The following is a 19,585-nucleotide window of genomic DNA, read 5'->3' on the forward strand; positions in this document are numbered from 1 at the left end:
CAGTATTTCTGTTGAATTCCTTTGAATGATCAGCCAGAATCCCTTCACACAACACCAGTTCTTACAGTACATCAGCACAATCTTACTTACATCACTGGAAATTCACCAAAGCAGCCTACAGCCAAATGCAGTCAAATGCTCTTGCTTGGTCTGTCTGGAGGCTATGCATGAGATAGGTCTGCAATAATTTACTCTGCCTGCAGAAGAGTTTCTTCTGGTGGAAACAAAACAAACCAAGCATATGTGATGGTTTGAAACTGTCTTTTTAATTTTTCCTTGCAAAGTTCAGAACAGAGAAAGTGAAAGAATGTAAATAAGTCACTATTGGGTGTAAGAAAGCAAAATACTGATTGTTCTAAACACTTCCATTGGATAGATAGAAATGTTTAAGAACTATTACCCAGAACAAAGTAGGCATTCTGCACATTCTGCGTTCGGCAGTGGGGGCAGTTGCTGGGCTGTCTGGCTGCTGTTTCTTCTTCTCTTCTGGCTGAAGATAACACACTGACCTTGGCAGCTAAGTTAACAACTTTCTGCTTAACTAACTCTGCTTCTCTGTCCAGGGGGGTCTGGGGGGGAAGCTCCTGGGAGAGGGAGGCCCCTTTGGGAGGGTCCCCTTGGGGGGAAGCAAAGGGAGATCGGTTGTGCTTTTTCTGTTGATTGTATATATTTGTGAATGTTGTGAATTTTGTATATTTGTACATATTCATTGCATTTCATTGTAGATTTTAGACTCTGCTTGTAAATACAGCTTTTCATTTGCTTCCAGACTGGGCTAGCCTGGTTATTGTCGGTGGGGGGGGAATTTCAGCTCACACCGACACAGCATAGAAAACTGAATGGAAACTCTCTAAAGCTCTTGTGAACGCAGACAACTTCCTCTGCATGATGCCAAGAATAATACAATGTAATAATATGTATACACCTTTCCAAGAGCAGAACTCTGTATTGGTGTATCTGCGTAAGAAAACTTCCGTGCTGGTTGCTCTGAGTGAGCCAGAACAGTGGGTGTGGGTGCTGGGAGGGGTCTGTGAAGGAAGCATCAAAGATTTTGATCTAGGTGAAGATTTATGGCAATGCTATTGAAACACAACAGCACACAGGGTATACAGGGTCTGTATCACACAGACAAACCATTAGCTGAATTTAACACTGAAACAGTGGCCATGGATTTTATTGAAACAGATTACCATGGATAACTCTTCCAGCAGTGTCTCTGTCTAGAAGGTCAGCATAACAAGAGGTGGCCACACTGGTTTAAGGGCTACTTGATACACAGAACACAACAGTGCTCGAGTGCAATACTTCAATAAACTTGGATTTTTTTTTTCTTCTGTATCATCACGTCAGCTGGTATCTTAAAATTGATTTAGTTCAGAGGGTCTTTTCTATTTAATAATTTTCTTTCTACTTCTGTCTCTAAAATGCAGGTGGTTCGACCATACCAGACAATGTCCAATCCCATGAGTAAGCTGACAGTGCTCAACAGTATGCATTCTCATTTTATTTTGGCTGACAATGGCACTACTGGTAAATATGGAGCAGAAGTGAAACTCCGTAGGCAGCTGGAAAAGCACATTTCACTTCAGAAGATAAATACAAGTGAGTAACATTTTGCTTGTCTTGTTTTATAATTGCAATTATATCAAAGACATTACAGGCAGCATAGTCTGTTTGTTTTGGGGAGCAGTTCTACTGTCTAAAATTATGAGCATGAGGTAATAAAAGCAAATAATGGTGAATAATTGTAATAAAATTTGATTTTAGGGAACTGTAATAGGTGAATTTGTTTGAGGTAAGTTTCAAACTTCAGGTTCAGCCTGACGTTCTTTACTACCCCCATCTCCTTAAAACTATGCACAGTTCGGATCCCATTCATTTTGTAAAGAATACAGTGGCATTAGTAAAAATGTAGAGAAAATAGTTACAAAAAACAAGGGAGAGGTTTTTATGTTAAAGGGTTTGCAGCTTGGAAGGCAGATGACTGAGGTACATATATGTAACTAGGCATATGTATTTCTATACCAAAATGATTCTATGGTTCTATACACCTCAATCACCTCTGAACAGTGAAATGGACAGCTCTGGATAGTTTCTGGACAACTAGAGTTGTCCAGAGAGATAAGAAGAGTACCTCATAGGAGTGTTACTATGTGTTCGCTTTAGATTTACTAGATTTCCTAGGCAGCTGTTACAAGCCACTGCCAGAGGCATAATGAGGTTAGAAAGTCCTTTCACATCATCTTTCACAATCATGATTCCATATCATTCCATCTCATGATCAGACTGAAGCACCAGTTTTACTCTCAAAGTTATTTTTATTTACCTTTTATAGCTGTGATGGGTTGACCCCCACTAACTACAGCAGACTAGCTCAGTTCAGAAGCAAATGAAGCTATATTTACAAGCAACACAACAGTCTACAATTGAATGCAATGAATATATACAAAATATACAGTATTTACAGTATTTACAGGTATTTACAATTAACAGAAACAGCACGAAAACCTTCCTGGCCAAAGCCAGGAAAAGCTGGCTCTCTGCCTCTCCCCCCAGCCATGTCCAAAGGAAAGAAAGAGAGAGAGAAGCAGAGATTATTGTTAGAACTTGCCAAGGTCAGCTCACAGCTCACAGGTTGTTATCTTCCCCAGCAAAGGAAGCAAGAAGAGAACACTAGCTAGACTGCTGCAGCAGAACAGACCAGAATGAACTTTGTTTTGAGAACAAAATCTTAAGGGGTGCTATCCCTCCAATGGGATCATTTAGAATGATCATTATTTTTCCTTTTTACAGCCAATAGTGATTTATTTACATTTTTACTACCTTCTGGTCAAGATCTGTAAAAAAATTTAAAGGCATAGCCCTAAAACGTGTACAACAGCCATGCATCACTTTCCTACATTGAATGAAAAGCAAATAGTTACCTATGCGATCAGTTCTGCTTGGATAAAATAAAAGACGATATCTGGTTATTAGTATTATTATTTATGTCGTGTACAGATGTTTAATTTAAATGTGGAATTAATTTTTTAATATATATTTTGGATTTTTCTCTTCTGCTTACAGTCATTTAGCTTTTAGAAATTTTGTTCTATCAAAACAAAAAAGAATAAGATCTGGAAACTGAACCTCAGGCATACACAGAAAAGAAATCTTTCTTTGGGCATTAGCCAGACAGGAACAACCAACCATCCATGTTGTACCTCAATAAGCTATCTCCAGGAAGAGAAACAGAACTCATTTTTCAAAACTGATCATAAGCACTGCTTCTCCACTTCTAAGTCTCTGCAAACATTCGATTTTGAGGCCAGGAATAGTGACAAGTTTTGTAATATAGGCACCTAAAAAAAAAATTAGACAAGGAAACACATGTAGACTCTCAGATATCAGGTGGTAATGAATTACAGGCTGGCCCAATGGGGTAACATAAACTAGCATGTTGGTTGAGCTTGATAAAGCTTTCTGTATGACAAGTATCATCTGTGCTTAGATTACAACAGTTCTTACAACTTTCCACACCACTACACGAACAGGTCTGTTGTTCTTACAACTGCAGAGTATATATTGCTTTTTCTCAGAGAGCACTGTATAGGTATACACAAATATATGTTTCCTTAGCAGCTGGAGATAGGATGATCTAATACTAGGTTGACAAGCAATAAAAATTCACATTGAAAAATAGCACATTTTAATCAAATTAATAGCATATTTTAATCAAACTTCAGAAAACTGTTCAATAAATGGTCTTTGTTTGAGGCATGTATAAGAAAAATCTGTTTTTGCAGTGTGTTCCCCAACAGTGTGTTGGGGAAATCTTTATGTTAAAAACCATATCTCATTAGAGGGATTTAACTTAATTAAAATTTGGACAAAAGATTTTTCTTTTGAAAAATGATTGATGGATGAACCTCCCACTTTTGAAAATTTCGAGTGAAATGCTTGTATGACCTCTTCAAACACCTATGAAAAAATTAAGAATTTCTCTGCAGCCCTGTCCTCGTGCTGAGAGTATGTATCCTTCTCCCTTTTCTGTGTACAGCCTGTCTATCATTTAACCTCTCTCTCCCAAATCTCTCTGTATTACAAAATGGAAAACCACATGGGTGTCACCAAACTTGTCAATATAGAAGTGTCAAGAGAACAGTTAAGAAGGAAGGTTGCTTGTAAGATTTGTACATCTTGGTCCAGTGACATCTAGAATGTTCCTGCCATGTTTTGTTTCCCTTTGTTTTAAAAGTCCTGCCCCGTTTGTAGTTAATAGAAAGATGGCCATATGGATGACAGAAAGACCATCTGCCCTGCTGGATCAGCCAAACAGATGGCCACTTTCTGATGCCTTTCCTTCCCCTCATTCTTAGCAGAGTAGTGGAGATCCTCAATCCTGTACGTATAGAGACACTGCTGCAAAGTAATCTTCATCTAAACAGGAGTACACTCAGGCATGCATGTTGAATCATAGAACCATAGAACCGTTGATGTCAAAAGAGACATGTGAGATCATAAAATCCAATTGCTCGCCCAGAGTGCACAATCCCCACCACAACTGCTAAGCCACCACATCCCTAAGAATCACATGCATGAGTCTTTTAAGTACCTTCAGAGATGGTGAGTCAACCACCTTCCTAGACATCTGGTTCCATTGCCTGATAACCCTTTCTGTGAAGAAATTTTTCCTAATGTCCAACCTGAACCTCCCTTGGCTCAACTTGAGGCCATTTCCTCTTGTCCTGTCACTTGTTCCACGTGAGAAGAGATCAACCTCTACCTCACTCGAGTTTCCTTTGAGGTAGTTGCAGAGGGCAATGTGGTCTCTCCTCAGCCTCCTCTTCTGAAAGCTAGACCCCCCCAGTTGACTCAGCTGTTCCTCATTAAGACTTGTGTTGAAGGCCCTTAAATAGCTTTGTTGCTCTTCTAATGTGTGTCCTTACTTACCATCTTCCACCAGTTAATTGGTTGAGTGAGCAAAAACACTGACAGCATCAGACTTTTATTTGCTGGAGAGTCAGGTATGTTTTTTAGTTAACCACCAAAAAAGAGCAGTGGGCTAGAAAACAGAACAGATAAACAGGAACTTCTTATTTCTCAGCCTGTCCCTGGACAATAGTGCTGAAAGCTGATTTTATTCTCATTTTTAAGCCTCCTGACTTTCATATGCTAGGCTTGTCATTTCTTCTTATTTACTTTTGCTTATTTGCTTTGCTGCAACTGTATCTTTCTCCAGCACTGTGGTATCTCTCCTGGATGTTTGGGATCATATGCTGTTCACAAAAGGAGGCTTCAAGACTGTGCCCACCTATTAAAGACACAAAATTCAAATATATTAGGACAGTGGAAGTCTCTTTTATAAAATTTAAGGTTACATCAGATTGCTAAGTATGCCAGATAGCTCTGAAACCCTCAGATGTTTTACTTTTTCCCAATATGGCATCACTCTCAGCCACTCAGCGGTATCTAATTTCCTGAATGAATGTACTATTAAATGATAATAAAAAGGTTGCCTTATACCCCTTTGAACACTAGAGAAAAGATTTCTTTCAATACTCTGTTTCCAGTCTAATTTTTAGCTTTTACCACTACCAGACCTTTCCAGGCAAGCAGAGGGTACAGTTGCATTTAATGGGGCAATCCCAGTTTGCAGGTTCAGGACAGAGTCACTCAGTTGTGCATTTACCTAGAGGTCAGTTTGATCCTTCAATGCTCAGGGCAGGCCTTTCTCATTTTCACACAGACTTTTAACAAAGCCCAGCAGCCATCTCTTACAGTGAACCACAAGCTGTCTCAAATACATAAAGTTTCAGAGTGCATCATTTGTAGTAAGAAATGTTGGAAGTACGATGAACTTTTATAGAGTTGTCTCAAGATCAAAAGGAAATATTGAAGGTGGTATGATAAGAAATATTTCTGAGTTTCTATTCATATAAATGTTTGCATCTTAGATTTTTTGCAGGAATTTAATTACAGGGAGATCGCATTAAGATATGCTCTGGAATAAAGGAAAAATATCTTTATGACCATCTCTGCCATAAAGTTTATTTGTACAGCCTTGGCCTTCCTTGTTGCACTTCCACATTCTCTGCAGTATTTCTATAATCCTTCCAATTGACCAGAACTTTTTTCCATATATTGTAAACCTCCTTTTCCTTTTTGAGTTTTTCTAAGAGCTCCCTGCTTATCCATGCAGGTCTCCTGCCTCCCTTACCTGATTTTTTTCTTCAAGGGAATGCGGCATATTAAGGGCATGGACCCCCCAAGGTATCTGGGAAGACAACTTGACAACATCTGTAGATAGCTTAGAAATGATCAGCACAAAGCTTATATACTCTTAGCAGCAGTTGAAAGCAAGCCTGTTTCTACCAGTACTTTTCCACTCTTAGCCACACACAACTTATCTAAATGGTAACTGGTTAAGCATTTCAAACATTTGCACCACTCTAGAGTATTTTTAGGTTTATGTCCCTCCAAACAAAATAAAAACCCCAACAAAAGAAAAACCAACCAAAACCTCTGTGTGATTTGCCCAAGAATCACTGCAATGTTCAGTCAGTTTCATGCACTGACACATGTTATTTCTTAGAATCCTGTATCAGATCATATACCAAATTGTGCAGGTCCAGTCTACCTTATGATATGCTTACTCTTATTTTGATCCTCCCATTTCTGGAAGAACTGTCACCCAGACCACATAGTGCTTCATGTGAAATTTTGCAATTCATTATCAGTCTGTGTTTGTTCTTATTTTAAAAATGTTTGTTGGTGAACATTTGGTCTACCCCTACATTATGTTATTAGAAAACAGACAGACCACAGGCTTTATAACCTTTGTCCTTGTATTTAATCTTTCTTCTTTGTAGAGAATGTAGAGAGTGAGTTTTGGCAAGCCTATCAGAAAAATGTTACCACTGAGTGAGGAATTAGTGGATAAATTTGGGTGATTTTATTGGGTAGAGAAGGGAATTTGGACAGTAATATGTCGACAGTATCTGTTCATGTGACCCGTGGACTTCCCTTTGTCATCCTATGCCTGAATATATATGAAGGGGGCTGGGAAGGCAAAGGGACGTTCAACTGTCATCACTGGCATCTTCTCTGACCATTGCACCATCATCAAATACATTGGAATTCTCATTTGTTTCAGATTTTTCCTTCATATTCTGTGTAGCCCTAGATGCATTTTTATAATTACACAGTTGGTGATATGTATGCACAGACTTCTTTCTGAGAAAGCCTGCTGCAAGCTTGACTCTTGTGAAATCTGTGCAAAACTCAGAAGTGTTTGAAGCTTGTCTCCTTTCAGATTTTGTCAGAGGCCATCAGCTTGGGCCTTTTTCATCAAAAATAACATGTCGGTGGATTAGGCAGATGAGCAGGATAAAAATTGTTCTTGAAGCACGGATAAATACGTAATTGATTGAGCGCAAATGGATCTGTAAAATTCTCTCATGGACTTGACTTTCAGCAGATACGTTTGTTGAAAACATATGTGTTTTCATATGATTGCTATACAAGCAAAGGAAAACAGGTCATGTCGTCTTTGTAATGTTTGGACATTCAAGATTTATTGAATTCATTATAAAAATCAGGAAAAAAATCAAACTAAGAAATAGAGATTATTTTAGGGTGAATCCTTTATAGGAAAATTTCTGCAGTTCTGTATCACACCTGTTGTAGTTGTCTAGAAGAGGTAAGGAAGAAGGGATCATTTTCTGAGATGATACAGTGTCCAATATCATGATAAGTACACAAAGTACTGTGGTAACTAGTTCCTAAAGTGCTGGCTACAGTGTGGTGGTGCTCATTGCCAAAGGTAACCAGGGAAAGTACTAAGGAAGATTGGACAGAATGTGAAAATTACTGAAACTGTAGTTGCTCTTGAGTTTCACACCATTATGCACAGCTGATGAGCTCCATAAAGAGCAAAAACAGTTAGGTCTAGTAATACTGGCCTAAGAAAGAGGATGGATTTGGACAAGAGCCAGGACAGATAGGAAATCCATGAAGAACCCTGTGTGTACATCTTTGAACTTGAAATGCCAGCTTTGAACAATATTTTGTCGTCCTGTAAAAAGTAACCAAACAAGTTGTTACTGGCCAGTGAGGCTCACAAATCACAGGGTTTAGTCTTACACAGGCTTTTCCCACATCTTGCCTGTTCTGAGGACTCTATAAACTTTCTCCTTTTCCAAAAACAGATGTTGTAATCAAAAGAAGATTTTTATTATTACCATCCTTGGTGTCCTTTGGAGAGTGTTTTCATTTCAGTCCATTATTCCGAATGAATTAAGAGAAAAAAAAGGGTATATCACCTCTGGAAAAAAGGGGAGCTAACCCATGAAATTAAATGCTAGGTCATATAGGAAAAATATTAGAGAGGCAAAAGCCCATTTAAAACTCAGACTGGCCACTGCTGTAAAGGACAATAAAAAGTGTTTTTATAAATAAATTAATGGCAAAAGGAGAGATAAGTACAACCTTCACTCCTTAGTGGACATGAAAGGGAATATAGTAACACAAGACAAGGAAAACGCAGAGGTACTTTGCCTCAATTTTCAATAGTAGGATAAGTTGTCTTCCAGACAACTGGCCTCCCAAGCTGGCAGATGGAAACAGGGAGCAGTAGACTCTCCCTGTGATCCAGGAGGAAGCAATTAGATACCTGCTGAGCGACTGGATCCCCACAAATCTATGGGACCAGATGGGATCTATCCTAGGGTAATGAGAGAACTGGCAGATGACCTTGCTAAACCGCTCCATCTTTTTTCAACAGTCCTGGCTCACTGGTGAGGTCCCAGAGGACTGGAAGCTGGCCAACATGATACCCATACTCAAGAAGGGCCAGAAGGAGGAGACAGGGAATTACAGGCCTGTCAGCCTGACCTCAGTGCTGGAACAGGTCATCTTGAGTGCAATCACACAGCACCTACAGGATGGCCAAGGGATCAGGCCCAGCCAGCACGGATTTAGGAGGGGCAGGTCCTGCCTGACCAACCTGATCTCCTTCTGTGATCAGGTGACCGCCTGGTGAATGCAGGGAAGGCTGTGGACGTAGTCTACCTGGACTTCATCAAGGCCTTTGACACCGTCTCCCATGGCAAACTGCTGGCCAAGCTGTCAGCCCATGGCTTGGACAGGAGCACTCTGTGCTGGGTTAGGAACTGGCTGGAGGGCTGAGCCCAGAGAGTGGTGGTGAATGGTGCCACATCCAGCTGGCAGCCAGTCACTAGTGGTGTCCCCCAGGGATCAGTGTTGGGCCCAGTACTGTTCAATATCTTTATTGATGATCTGGGCAAGGGGATTGAGTCCTTCATCAGTAAGTTTGCAGATGACAACAAGCTGGGAGCAGATGTTGATCTGTTAGAGGGCAGGAGGGCTCTGCAGAGGGACATTGACAGGCTGGAAGATGGGCAGAGTCCAACAGCATGGGACTGGACACATCCAAGTGCTGGGTTCTACACATTGGCCACAACAACCCCATGCAGTGCTACAGGCTGGGGATAGAGTGCCTGGAGAGCAGCCAGACAGAAAGGGACCTGGGGGTACTGGTTGACAGCCGGCTGAACGTGAGCCAGCAGTGTGCCCAGGTGGCCAAGAAGGCCAATGGCATCCTGGCCTGCATCAGGAATAGTGTGGCCAGCAGGAACAGGGAGGTCATTTTGCCCCTGTACTCAGCACTGGTTAGGCCACACCTTGAGTACTGTGTCCAGTTCTGGCCTCTTCAATTCAAGAAAGATGTTGAGTTGCTCGAACGCATCCAGAGAAGGGCAACAAAGCTGTGAGGGGTCTGGAGCACAAGGCCTATGAGGAGCAGTTGAGGGAGCTGGGGTTGTTCAGCCTGGAGAAGAGGAGGCTCAGGGGAGACCTTATTGCTGTCTACAACTGCCTGAAGGGAGGCTGTAGCCAGGTGGGGGTTGGTCTCTTCTCCCAGGCAACCAGTGACTGAATGAGAGGACACAGTTTCAAACCATGCCAGGGGAGGTTTAGGCTGGATGTTAGGAAGAAATTCTTCACAGAGAGGGACTGCCCATTGGAATGGGCTGCCCAGGGAGGTGGTGGAGTCACTGTGCCTGGAGGTGTTTAAAATAAGACTGGATGAGGCACTTAGTGCCATGATTTAGCTGATTAGATGATGTTGGGTAATAGGTTGAGTTTTATGATCTTGAAGGTCTTTTCCAACCTGGTTAATTCTGTGATTCTGTGAAATTTAAAGTACTGAGACATGGCAGCACAGGAAGGAGAACAGGCTGGGACAATTGAACTGTGATCCTACTCTTAGGAAAGAGGAGAATTAAAAACAGAGGTGGTAAAAGAAGATTTTGGATTAGACACAAGGAAACAGAGAATAGGTGAAAGTGTGATTGGGATACCAAAAAGGAAATCAGAAAGATGAGAATACAGATTGGAAGTGACCATAACAAGGGGGAAAAGGAGAATGAATGCAGACTACAAAGGAAACAGTAAAGCTGAACAAAATAAAATTTATAATAGTAATTTGAAAATGTGGTTAGGAAGCATGAAAAAGAAAAAGGAAATTATAGCACATGAGGTTCAATGAGCCTAGACACGTCGCAGAAGACACGTAAAAAAATAAATTGGAAAGCAAAAATTACTCCAATGATTGTGAGCTTTCCTTCATTACAGTGGTCCTGTATCATTCTGTCACACATAATCCTTTAGTTCTGCACATTTGAGAAAGACAGCAAATATTCTTAGAATTTGTTGTGTAGCCTTCCCAGGGTCAGTTTGATTTCTCTAGTCATAGGGCATGTAATGAGCCTCCAACTAAGTGGAAGTTCTACTTAATTTATGAAAATAGAAAACTGTTAAAAGTTTACCTTTTTTTTTTTAATCTGTAAGTTTCTTTGCTTTTATTACTAAACAGTTCTTTCAAGGATTAAAAAAAAAAAAAACAAAACAAACATGTCTCAGCTTTGCCATATCTAGAATAAGTAGTAACTGGTTCTGCTCTGGGAAAGATACATGAGATAAGGGGTAAAGAAAGGTGAGACCTGACTGTAAAAAGTGCAGCTGTATAAAATTGAGCTGGTTGTGGCATCTGGGGGATGTTCCTGTCTCTCTTGGTAGGAAGACCCATCATCTCACTCTATCATCCTGTGAAGGCAAGATGCATTCCCTTTTTGCCAGACACCCTCACTTAGTTAATACTGTAATTTTTTTAGTGGTAAATTTACTGCAGCTGTTATTTGCAATGCTGTGTTTGCAGGTGATCTCAGGTATTTGATATTGATGTTTTAGACAAAGTTTTTTGATACAGATCAGGGCCTAAGGACTTAAAATAATAGATGGGGGAAAAAAACCCAAAACCCTGGTAGGAAGGATCTGGATTATTTCAGGATGTTCTCTGTCACCACTTAGCCCTTCTGAGGCAATTGAGACCATAGGGAGTAGCACACAGGTGTCCAGAGATGAAGCAGACACATTTCTGTGGCAAATTTTTTTAAGACTGTTGTAAAACCATTACCATTATAAATTTATTTGAGTAGCACTTAAGGAGTGATTAGACAAACTTTACTAACAATCAAAGCACAATATCCGTTGGCTCAGTATTACTATAAGGCAAATATTATTTCAGAAATTAAAAATTACTTTCCTCAAACTTTCTATCTCACACTGAGTGGACTCTTCCTTATTAAAATTGCAGAGCATATTGAATTGTTTATCCATTCTGTGAAAATGATATCCAAGTGCCATGGTAACACTTAGACCAAAATACTTCTGAAAGCCACTGGGTTTATGCGGTATGCTGCTGCATACTCTGCTAGCCCCAAGCAATAAAGGAATGGCCTGAAAGTAGGACTTTTAAGTAAGATATCTAAAGCTAAGGACTTTCTCTGGTTTCCTCTAGGTTCACAGAACCTCCATATTCCACCTTGAGTTTCAAGATATCATAAACCTCAAAATCTGAAAAAAAAAAAAACAAAACTTATTCCATGTGAGAAGAGATCAACCCTCACCTCGCTCCAGCTTCCTTTGAGGTAGTTGCAGAGGGCAATGTGGTCTCTCCTCAGCCTTCTCTTCTGAAAGCCAAACCACCCTGTTTCTAATACAAACTATTAATATTTATTGATTTCTATTCAAAAATCATGTTTCATCTGACATATTTAAGCTAAAACTGAGATCAGATTTGATAAAAATCTAGTTCAAAACTGTCAGAGCTCATAAGCACATGAATGTTTTGTTGACCTTAACACTTTATCAGTTTTCCACTGACAGTTAAATGAGAATTTCCACTAAATGCCAGTGATAAACAATCCTTGCATCAAAAAATAATCCCAAAGTGTAACCTCATCTGATGATTAAGTAGCCTGTACCTCTGGGAAACACATATCTTTTTGAAGCTCAGCCCACAAACAGTAAGGCAACAGCTGTCTCGCTTGTTGGAACGCAGTGAGCGGAGCACGTGAGGGAAGGGCCCCGGTCAGGCAGCTGGCAGTGCATGGTCATTGCCACGGGCAGGTTTGTTTGTTTGGTTTTCCTTGTTTGGCAAACAGGAGAGGGCAAATAGGCAGAGATGGTATCCACTCAGGCAAAAGTGTAATCTCTTCTAAAAAGGACGCAGCAACCCAGACAACACTGCCACAGAGGCATGTGGCTGTCCAGGTCTCCGGCTGCAGGGAATGCAACAGCCTGTGTTGATACTGGATGATAGCATAAACAACAGGCGAGCAAGGTGTGAACAAGCAGATGACTGCTCTGCACAGTGGCTGAGGTACAAGATGACACTGAAGGTTACAAAGTATCAAAGACTCTGAGGAGGAGATAGATTGGTGGAATCATACTCTACCATCCCTGGGGCAGGTACATCAGGAGACACATGAAGATAAAGAGAGTCCTCTGCCCTCCTGCCATCAGGCTAGTGAAAACAAAAAATAAGGTGAGGGAAGATGGAAGCAGGCGTTTAAGGAAAGACTGGATGTGGCGCTTAGTGACATGGTCTAGTCAATGTGGTGGTGTTAGCTTATGGACTTGATGACCTCAGATGTCTACTCCAGTCTAAATAATTCTGTGATTCTGTGAAGCAGTTAAGGATTTGTTGAACTGGCACTTGCTTTAGGATTATAGGCAGAGTGAATTTGGTGCTTCTATTCCAGATTAGTAGAATCACATGTATAAACATTCATTCACATGTGATACAAAAAATAGTTTTGTTTCAATTGTTACACATCCAACAACACTTACAACAATCAAAGAAAACCAGGATGTACTGCTTAGAATTTACCATATTAAAGTGCATATCAAGTTACCTATTGATAAGTTGTAGTAAATGTATTAAGAGTGCATTTGTGTTAGGATTAAATAAACTTCCAAACTCAAGTTTTTCTTCAAGGCAAGGCTGTTAATATCTTGCATTTATGAAGTTTCTTTCCACTTTAAAAACCTAGTATTTATGAACTTTCTTGTTTTTATCATCATGTGTCACAGTTCTGTGTGAATGTACATGAAGTCTGCAAGGCCTGGAACGATTATCTTCAGTATGTGAAAAGAAAACAAACATGTTTTGTTCTGCTGGCCATTCTCCTTTACCTTTATCATTACAGTTGACTAATGCTCAATCCAGCTATCCACCAAAAACTGGGCCTTTAAATGACAGACAAGGCTGCAACCAAGGGAGAGATTGGATCATACCTCAGAGCAACACAAGTACTTACAGCTAGCAAGAGCGGCAATCTGTCAGGGAAGAAAGAGCCACCAGGAAAGGGTTGTGAAACAACTCTGAAGCTCACGGAGAAATGTAGAAAGGGAGCTGTTGCTCACAAATGATAGAGCTGTTGTAGGAGATACACAATTTAGAAGCCTGAAACAATTTTAGAGCCTGTCATAGAAACTTCCTACTGCTAAAAGTTCATTCTCATATTATCTCAGATAATCACACAGCAACCTGTGCTATGATCGCCAGCACAGAAACCTGCTGATTTAGGTACCCCACTATCCACACTACCTCTAAATCTAGGAAGGGTTAGCAACCTGTGGACCTGGAGGGTAGTGCTTTGCAAAACTTGATCATGCAAACATACCAGCTTTCATGAAGAACTGATGAGCTGTTCAAGCTCCATGTTGCCCTATGCAGCCCTATACCCACTTGCAGTAGGTTCAGGACTTCTGGGAAGGGTAGAATCCTGTTTCCACGCTTCACAGAGGAGCAGTGTGTGTGCTTCATGTAGAAAAGACTTTGAGATGTCAAGCTGCTGACTGCACGTGCACTGTGCAGGTTCATGGAACCTTACTTTCCCCAGCCTCTGCTACAGTTTGGAGTCTTCAGGTAAATTCACAGTGACTCTGTCTTACATGCACAATAAACCTTTCACTCTCTCCAGCTTGTGGAGAACATGCTCTACAGTAGCTGCACCTTGTATGGGAGGTATGTGACTCAGGTTTCCAGCTGAACACCATTACTTTGCCAAACAGTGTGCAGTAACTCTTTAATTACAGCTCCATGGACAGCTGTAGGCTCTAACTTCTCAAACAAATCTAAATAATTACCAAAACATCCAGCTAAGACTTCCAGGTAGAAAAAGAGAACAAATGTACAGGAACCCACACCACCATATCTGACCCAATGAAGGAACAGAGGTAGCCAGTTGGAAATCAGATGCACCTATCACTACCTACTAAGATGCAGAAATTAGACATATTTCTGTCAGGAACAGTGAATTAAAGTATCCCCCATTCATTTCTGCTGATGTCAGAGGTCAACTTAGAAACAATAAGCAGCACTCTAATATGTCCCATTTACTCCTATAAACACACTTGAGAACATGAGTAGTAAATGCATTTTGTAGTAAATGAGGCACTTTATTCCATTGTTGGGTCTCTAAAAAAATTAGTAACTCATGTTTAGCTCTTCATAAAAGGATTAGTAATAATTTATAAGACAGATATAGATTATTTATAAATATACAATATAAAATATTCATGTTTTCTTTCAAGAACTGGGGGAAAAAAATAGGGCTTCTCAAAGCATGGCAATCTTTTTTAAATCTCCTCTCACATAGCATAGACATTATGCAGTTTTTTCCTGGCTTCCATTTCCAAATTCACTAATTTTTTCTAGTTTATTATTTTAACTTACATATTCATGCACTACTGCTCTGTCAAGGGGAAAACAAGATTATTTTTCTGCATAATAACATGAAGGCCTCCAAGTTGCCACTACTGCACATCAGGACAAGTGTTCTAGTATGCATGTCCTTCCTGGAATCTCTCACTGGCTCTGCTGCTGGCCACAAAGGCAATAACAAAGTAATGAAACCTTAGGCTGCAGTCTAATTTGCAATATTGCACCAACAATATCCACAATAGCTGACACTGTGAAATACTTAGCAATCTAGTTTACCCTGCAAAAAATTATGCTTATTGAAATGCTCAAAATACAAGTTAGTTTTTGGAATTAAGGTAGTGCTGAGCTTTAGCAAAATTATTTTCACTTCCAGGTCTTTGGTGCTATTTCTTCTATTTTGGACGAATCATTACAGAAATTAAAAATAAAACCACAGTTTTGTCTGTATTCTGTTTATTAAATCATGGGACACTACCTGCCTTTTTGCACTCATATCAGGAATGTGAGATGGAGGCCTTACTAAAAGAGAAATAGTAAAAAACAAGCTTCTGTGAAATGTTTCATGCATACTTGCTCTTGAATATTTCCTTTGAAAATCTGAGGGAAAATATCTACTCTCTGGCTTATGAACTATTTTCAGTATCAAAAAGTAAATATGCTGAGACCACTTGTAAGTAGGAATCCTTTTGATTTTAGGATCAGACATCTACCATATTGAAACCTAAGTGTAGGGAAGTGAGTCATAAACCTTAGAGTGATAACAATAGTCAGCCTTTCCAGCTATTCTCAAGTCTGGAGATACACTGCTAGAGAAAAAGGTTTCTTACATCTTCCAAAAGGAATAATTTACTGAAACCAAAGCTTGTCCTAGAAATGCCAAAAAAAAATACACCATAAACTTAGTAAATGTAAAAATAAATCCTCCATGTAACTATCAGATGGCTGGAAAACATCACAATTTTTCAGATATTTAAAATCAATTCACTTGAACTTAGGAGTCTTCCCCTACAAAAGATATAAAAATGCTGAGTAACATGTCATTTACTGCCTTCTAAGAATCAGAAAAAATACTTAGATCTGTGAAAATTACCTGGTCTTTTGCTTTATTTGGAAAGTGATCAGGCCTCTTTCTTGGTAATGCATTGTCCAGTACTGAGAACGGCTATCTGCACTTTCAGAATGTCAACATTTCAGTGCTGTGTATTAGTACTACTATCTTTCTAGCTAAATCAAATGTGAAACACATAATTTCTAAGGTTTTTATACTTTCAGAGCATTAGTGAAAACAATAGTGTTATTGGAGAAAGCACAGCAAGATGAGTGGTATCATTAGTTTTGCCAAAACTAGGGGAATTTGTGGTAAATTGAACAAAAACCATGAAGATAAACTTTTTGCTTGTTGATTTTTGGACTGTTTTAATGCTTGGCAGAAAGTTCCCACCTTCTGGATGTGTGCTAGGAGACAGCAGCCTCAGTGTTGTAGTGCAATTTTTCATCAGCTTGGTTTTATCTCAGCATTACCTCCTTTCTGACAATTTCAACTCAAGCAAGAATCTCTTTTTATAATGGTTATATCCTTAGCTTTGTAAGGAGTGCATTACCCTCAGATTTAGCTTCTCACCTCCCAGCCTGATGTTATCATTCTGAATGAAGTGGCTGAAACAAGACTTTTCCTGTCAGGATGTCAGGCACTTCCAATCCTTTCTTTGCAGGCTATTCTGTAATGTGCATGCACAAGCTTAAATAGTCCACTTCAGGGAATTCCCGACTCTTGTATTTCCTGGGAGATACAGAGCCCTGGAAAGGAAAATACTTTGACTGCCATTTAAAGAGAAGTCCATCAGTTACCTTTTTCCCAAAGTCAGACATTGTGTCTTATTGGCATCAGATGCCAACATTGTTCAGATTAGCCCCATGTTAAGAATATGACAAGGCATGATGAGTTCTCAGTCTCATAGATGATAAATTCTTAGCAAACGCAGTGTTAACATCTACTCAGGACTACTCAATCTACCTACCCACTGTCTTCCTACCCACTGAAATTTTTCTACAGACCCTCTGGATTAATTTCCAAATGCCTAGTACTTAGCAGTAGAGATGCATTGAGGATTTCTGGCATCAAACCATATAAAAGATTAATTCAGATCTGCTCTGTGTTTTGCCCAGCACCTATTGAGATTAGATGCAGAGCACCAGAAAAGAGGGCATGCAAACAGGGCATGGGGCATCAGAAAGTACATGATGTGACAGTTTGGGTGGCAGTTCACACAGTCAGGGCATGCAGGAAGGGCACTGGATCTTGGCCAGATGAGCAAGAGACTGATGGTATCCACCCAACAGAAAGCCATGGCTACACAGAGCCCCAAGTTCACCACAGCCAACACAGCTTCCCAGATGAAGCCCTGGTGATAAGGCACTGTCACCCAGGTATCAGGCTGCTGAGTGTGCCCTGCTCTCACAATACTGTTAGATGGAAGTGATGAGTACACCTGTGGCAGATGTTCTCAGGTAGAAAAGCTCCTATGCTTAGTGATGGAGTTCCAGGAAGAGGTAAGTAGGCTGAGAACCATCAAGGAGTGTGAGAGCAAGATAGACCATTGGAGCCACATCCTATCTTGCCCACAACAGGTCCAATGATCAGAAAACAACTGTGATGTGAAGGGATCCTTGTCCTCTGTCCACCTGTCTGAATGTGATGAACACCTTGACTCAATGGATAGGTAATACTGGCATCAAGTTCCTACCTGACACAACAAGTGTGGTAGGTGTGTCCCCCCAGTAAGTGCTGCACCCCTCCAGGTGACCCTCCAAAACAGGTATAACATTCTACAGGAGGATCCTAATAAAAACAAAGATCTCAGGTACCCACCTCAGAGGTATCACTGAGGCCAAGACAGACTATACCTCATATCTAAACATCATCAGTAAAGAAAGACAGACATGTCCTTGTCCTGGGGGACCCGTTTCTGAAAGCAGCAGCAGATCCTATATGCAGACTAGACCTGCTCCTTAGGGAAGTCAGCTGCCTCCCTGGACACAGAGTTAGAGATGTAAGGAGAAAACTTCCTACCCTAGTTTGTCCTTTAGTGATTTTTCAGGTAGGCAGAGATGAAATCTCTACAAAAGTCTGAGGGGTATGAAGTGAGACTTCAGAGCCTTGGGGATAGGGTTAAGGGTTCAGGACTGCAAGTGTTGTTTGTGTCCTTCCCTCCAGTGGCAGGGAATGATGGCAGGACAAACAGGAAAAGCCAGGAGACAAATGCCTGACTTTGAGAGTGGTGTCACCAGCATGACCTCGCTATTGGGCAGTGAGACAACTATGACATAGTAGCCATCATGGAAACGTGGTGGCGCAACTCACATGACTGGAGTGCTCCAACTTTTCAGAAAGGCTAGGCACGGAAGGAGAGGTGGTGGAGAGGCCCTCTGTGTCAGGGACGGATGTGATTGTCTAATACTTGGTAACAATGATAACAGAGTTGAGTGTCTATGAGTTAGAACCAAGGGGAAGGCCAGTAAGATAGATACTGTGGTGAGCGTGTATTACAGACCACACAATCAAGATGGTGAAGATGATGAAACACTCTGATGAAGCAGCTGTGCGAGGTTTCACACAGATACAAGAAGGGTCAGAAGGAGGATCCAGAAAACTACAGGCCTGTCAGTCTGACCTCAGTGCCAGGGAAAGTCCTGGAGCAGACCATCATGACAGACATCGTGTGTCACACATGGAATAACAAGATGACTCATCCCAGTCAACATGGTTTTACGAAGGGCAAGTCTTACTTAACCAATCTGATCTGTTTCTATGACAAGCTGACCTACCTTACTGTGAGAGAAATGCTCAGTGTTATCTACCTTGACTTTAGTAAGGCCTTCTACAATTTCCCACAGCATCCTCCTGGAGAAACTGTGTCCCCATGGCTTGGACAGGCACACACTTTGTGGTATGAAAAATTGGCTGAATGGTCAGGCCCAAGAAATTGTGGCAAATGGAGTTAAATCCTGTTGTCAGCCAGTCACAAGTGGTGTTCTCCAGGGCTCAGTATTCAAGCCAGATATGTTTAACATCTGCATTATTTGCTTGTGGCAATTGAATGCACCGTCAGTAAGTCTGCAGATAACACCAAGTTGGGTGGCCATGTTGATATGCTGGAGGGCATGAAGGCTCTGCAGAGAGATCTGGACAGACTGGATAAATGGGCTGAGGGCAGTGGTATGAGACTGAAGGTCAAGTGCTGAGTGCTGAACTTGGGCCTCAACAACCCCATGCAACGCCACAGGCTTGGGAAAAAGTGACTTGAGTGCTGCCCAGCAGAGAAGGACCTGGGGATAAGGATTGACAGCCAGCTGAGTATGAGACAGCAGTGTGCTCAGACGGCCAGGAAGGCCAATGGCATCCTGGCTTGTATCAAGAATAGTGTGGCCAGCAGCCCTAGGGATATGATTGTCCCTCTCTACTCAGCAGTGATGAGGCCACACTTCAAGTTCAGTTTTGGGCCCCTCACTACA

General features: G+C 40.9%; 1 protein-coding gene across 1 annotated transcript in view; it reads left to right on the forward strand.

The window, feature by feature from the left end:
• The window catches only part of TRPM3 (transient receptor potential cation channel subfamily M member 3), a 302,338-nt gene that overhangs the window by 171,346 nt on the left and 111,407 nt on the right, over nt 1-19,585 (forward strand). Inside the window, exon 6 of the mRNA XM_054397381.1 lies at nt 1,431-1,602. Within this exon, the coding sequence (XP_054253356.1) occupies nt 1,431-1,602 (172 nt within the window). The remainder of the gene's footprint in view (nt 1-1,430; nt 1,603-19,585) is intronic.

The sequence above is a fragment of the Indicator indicator genome, chromosome Z, assembly GCF_027791375.1.
Source record: "Indicator indicator isolate 239-I01 chromosome Z, UM_Iind_1.1, whole genome shotgun sequence".
NCBI lineage: Eukaryota > Metazoa > Chordata > Aves > Piciformes > Indicatoridae > Indicator > Indicator indicator.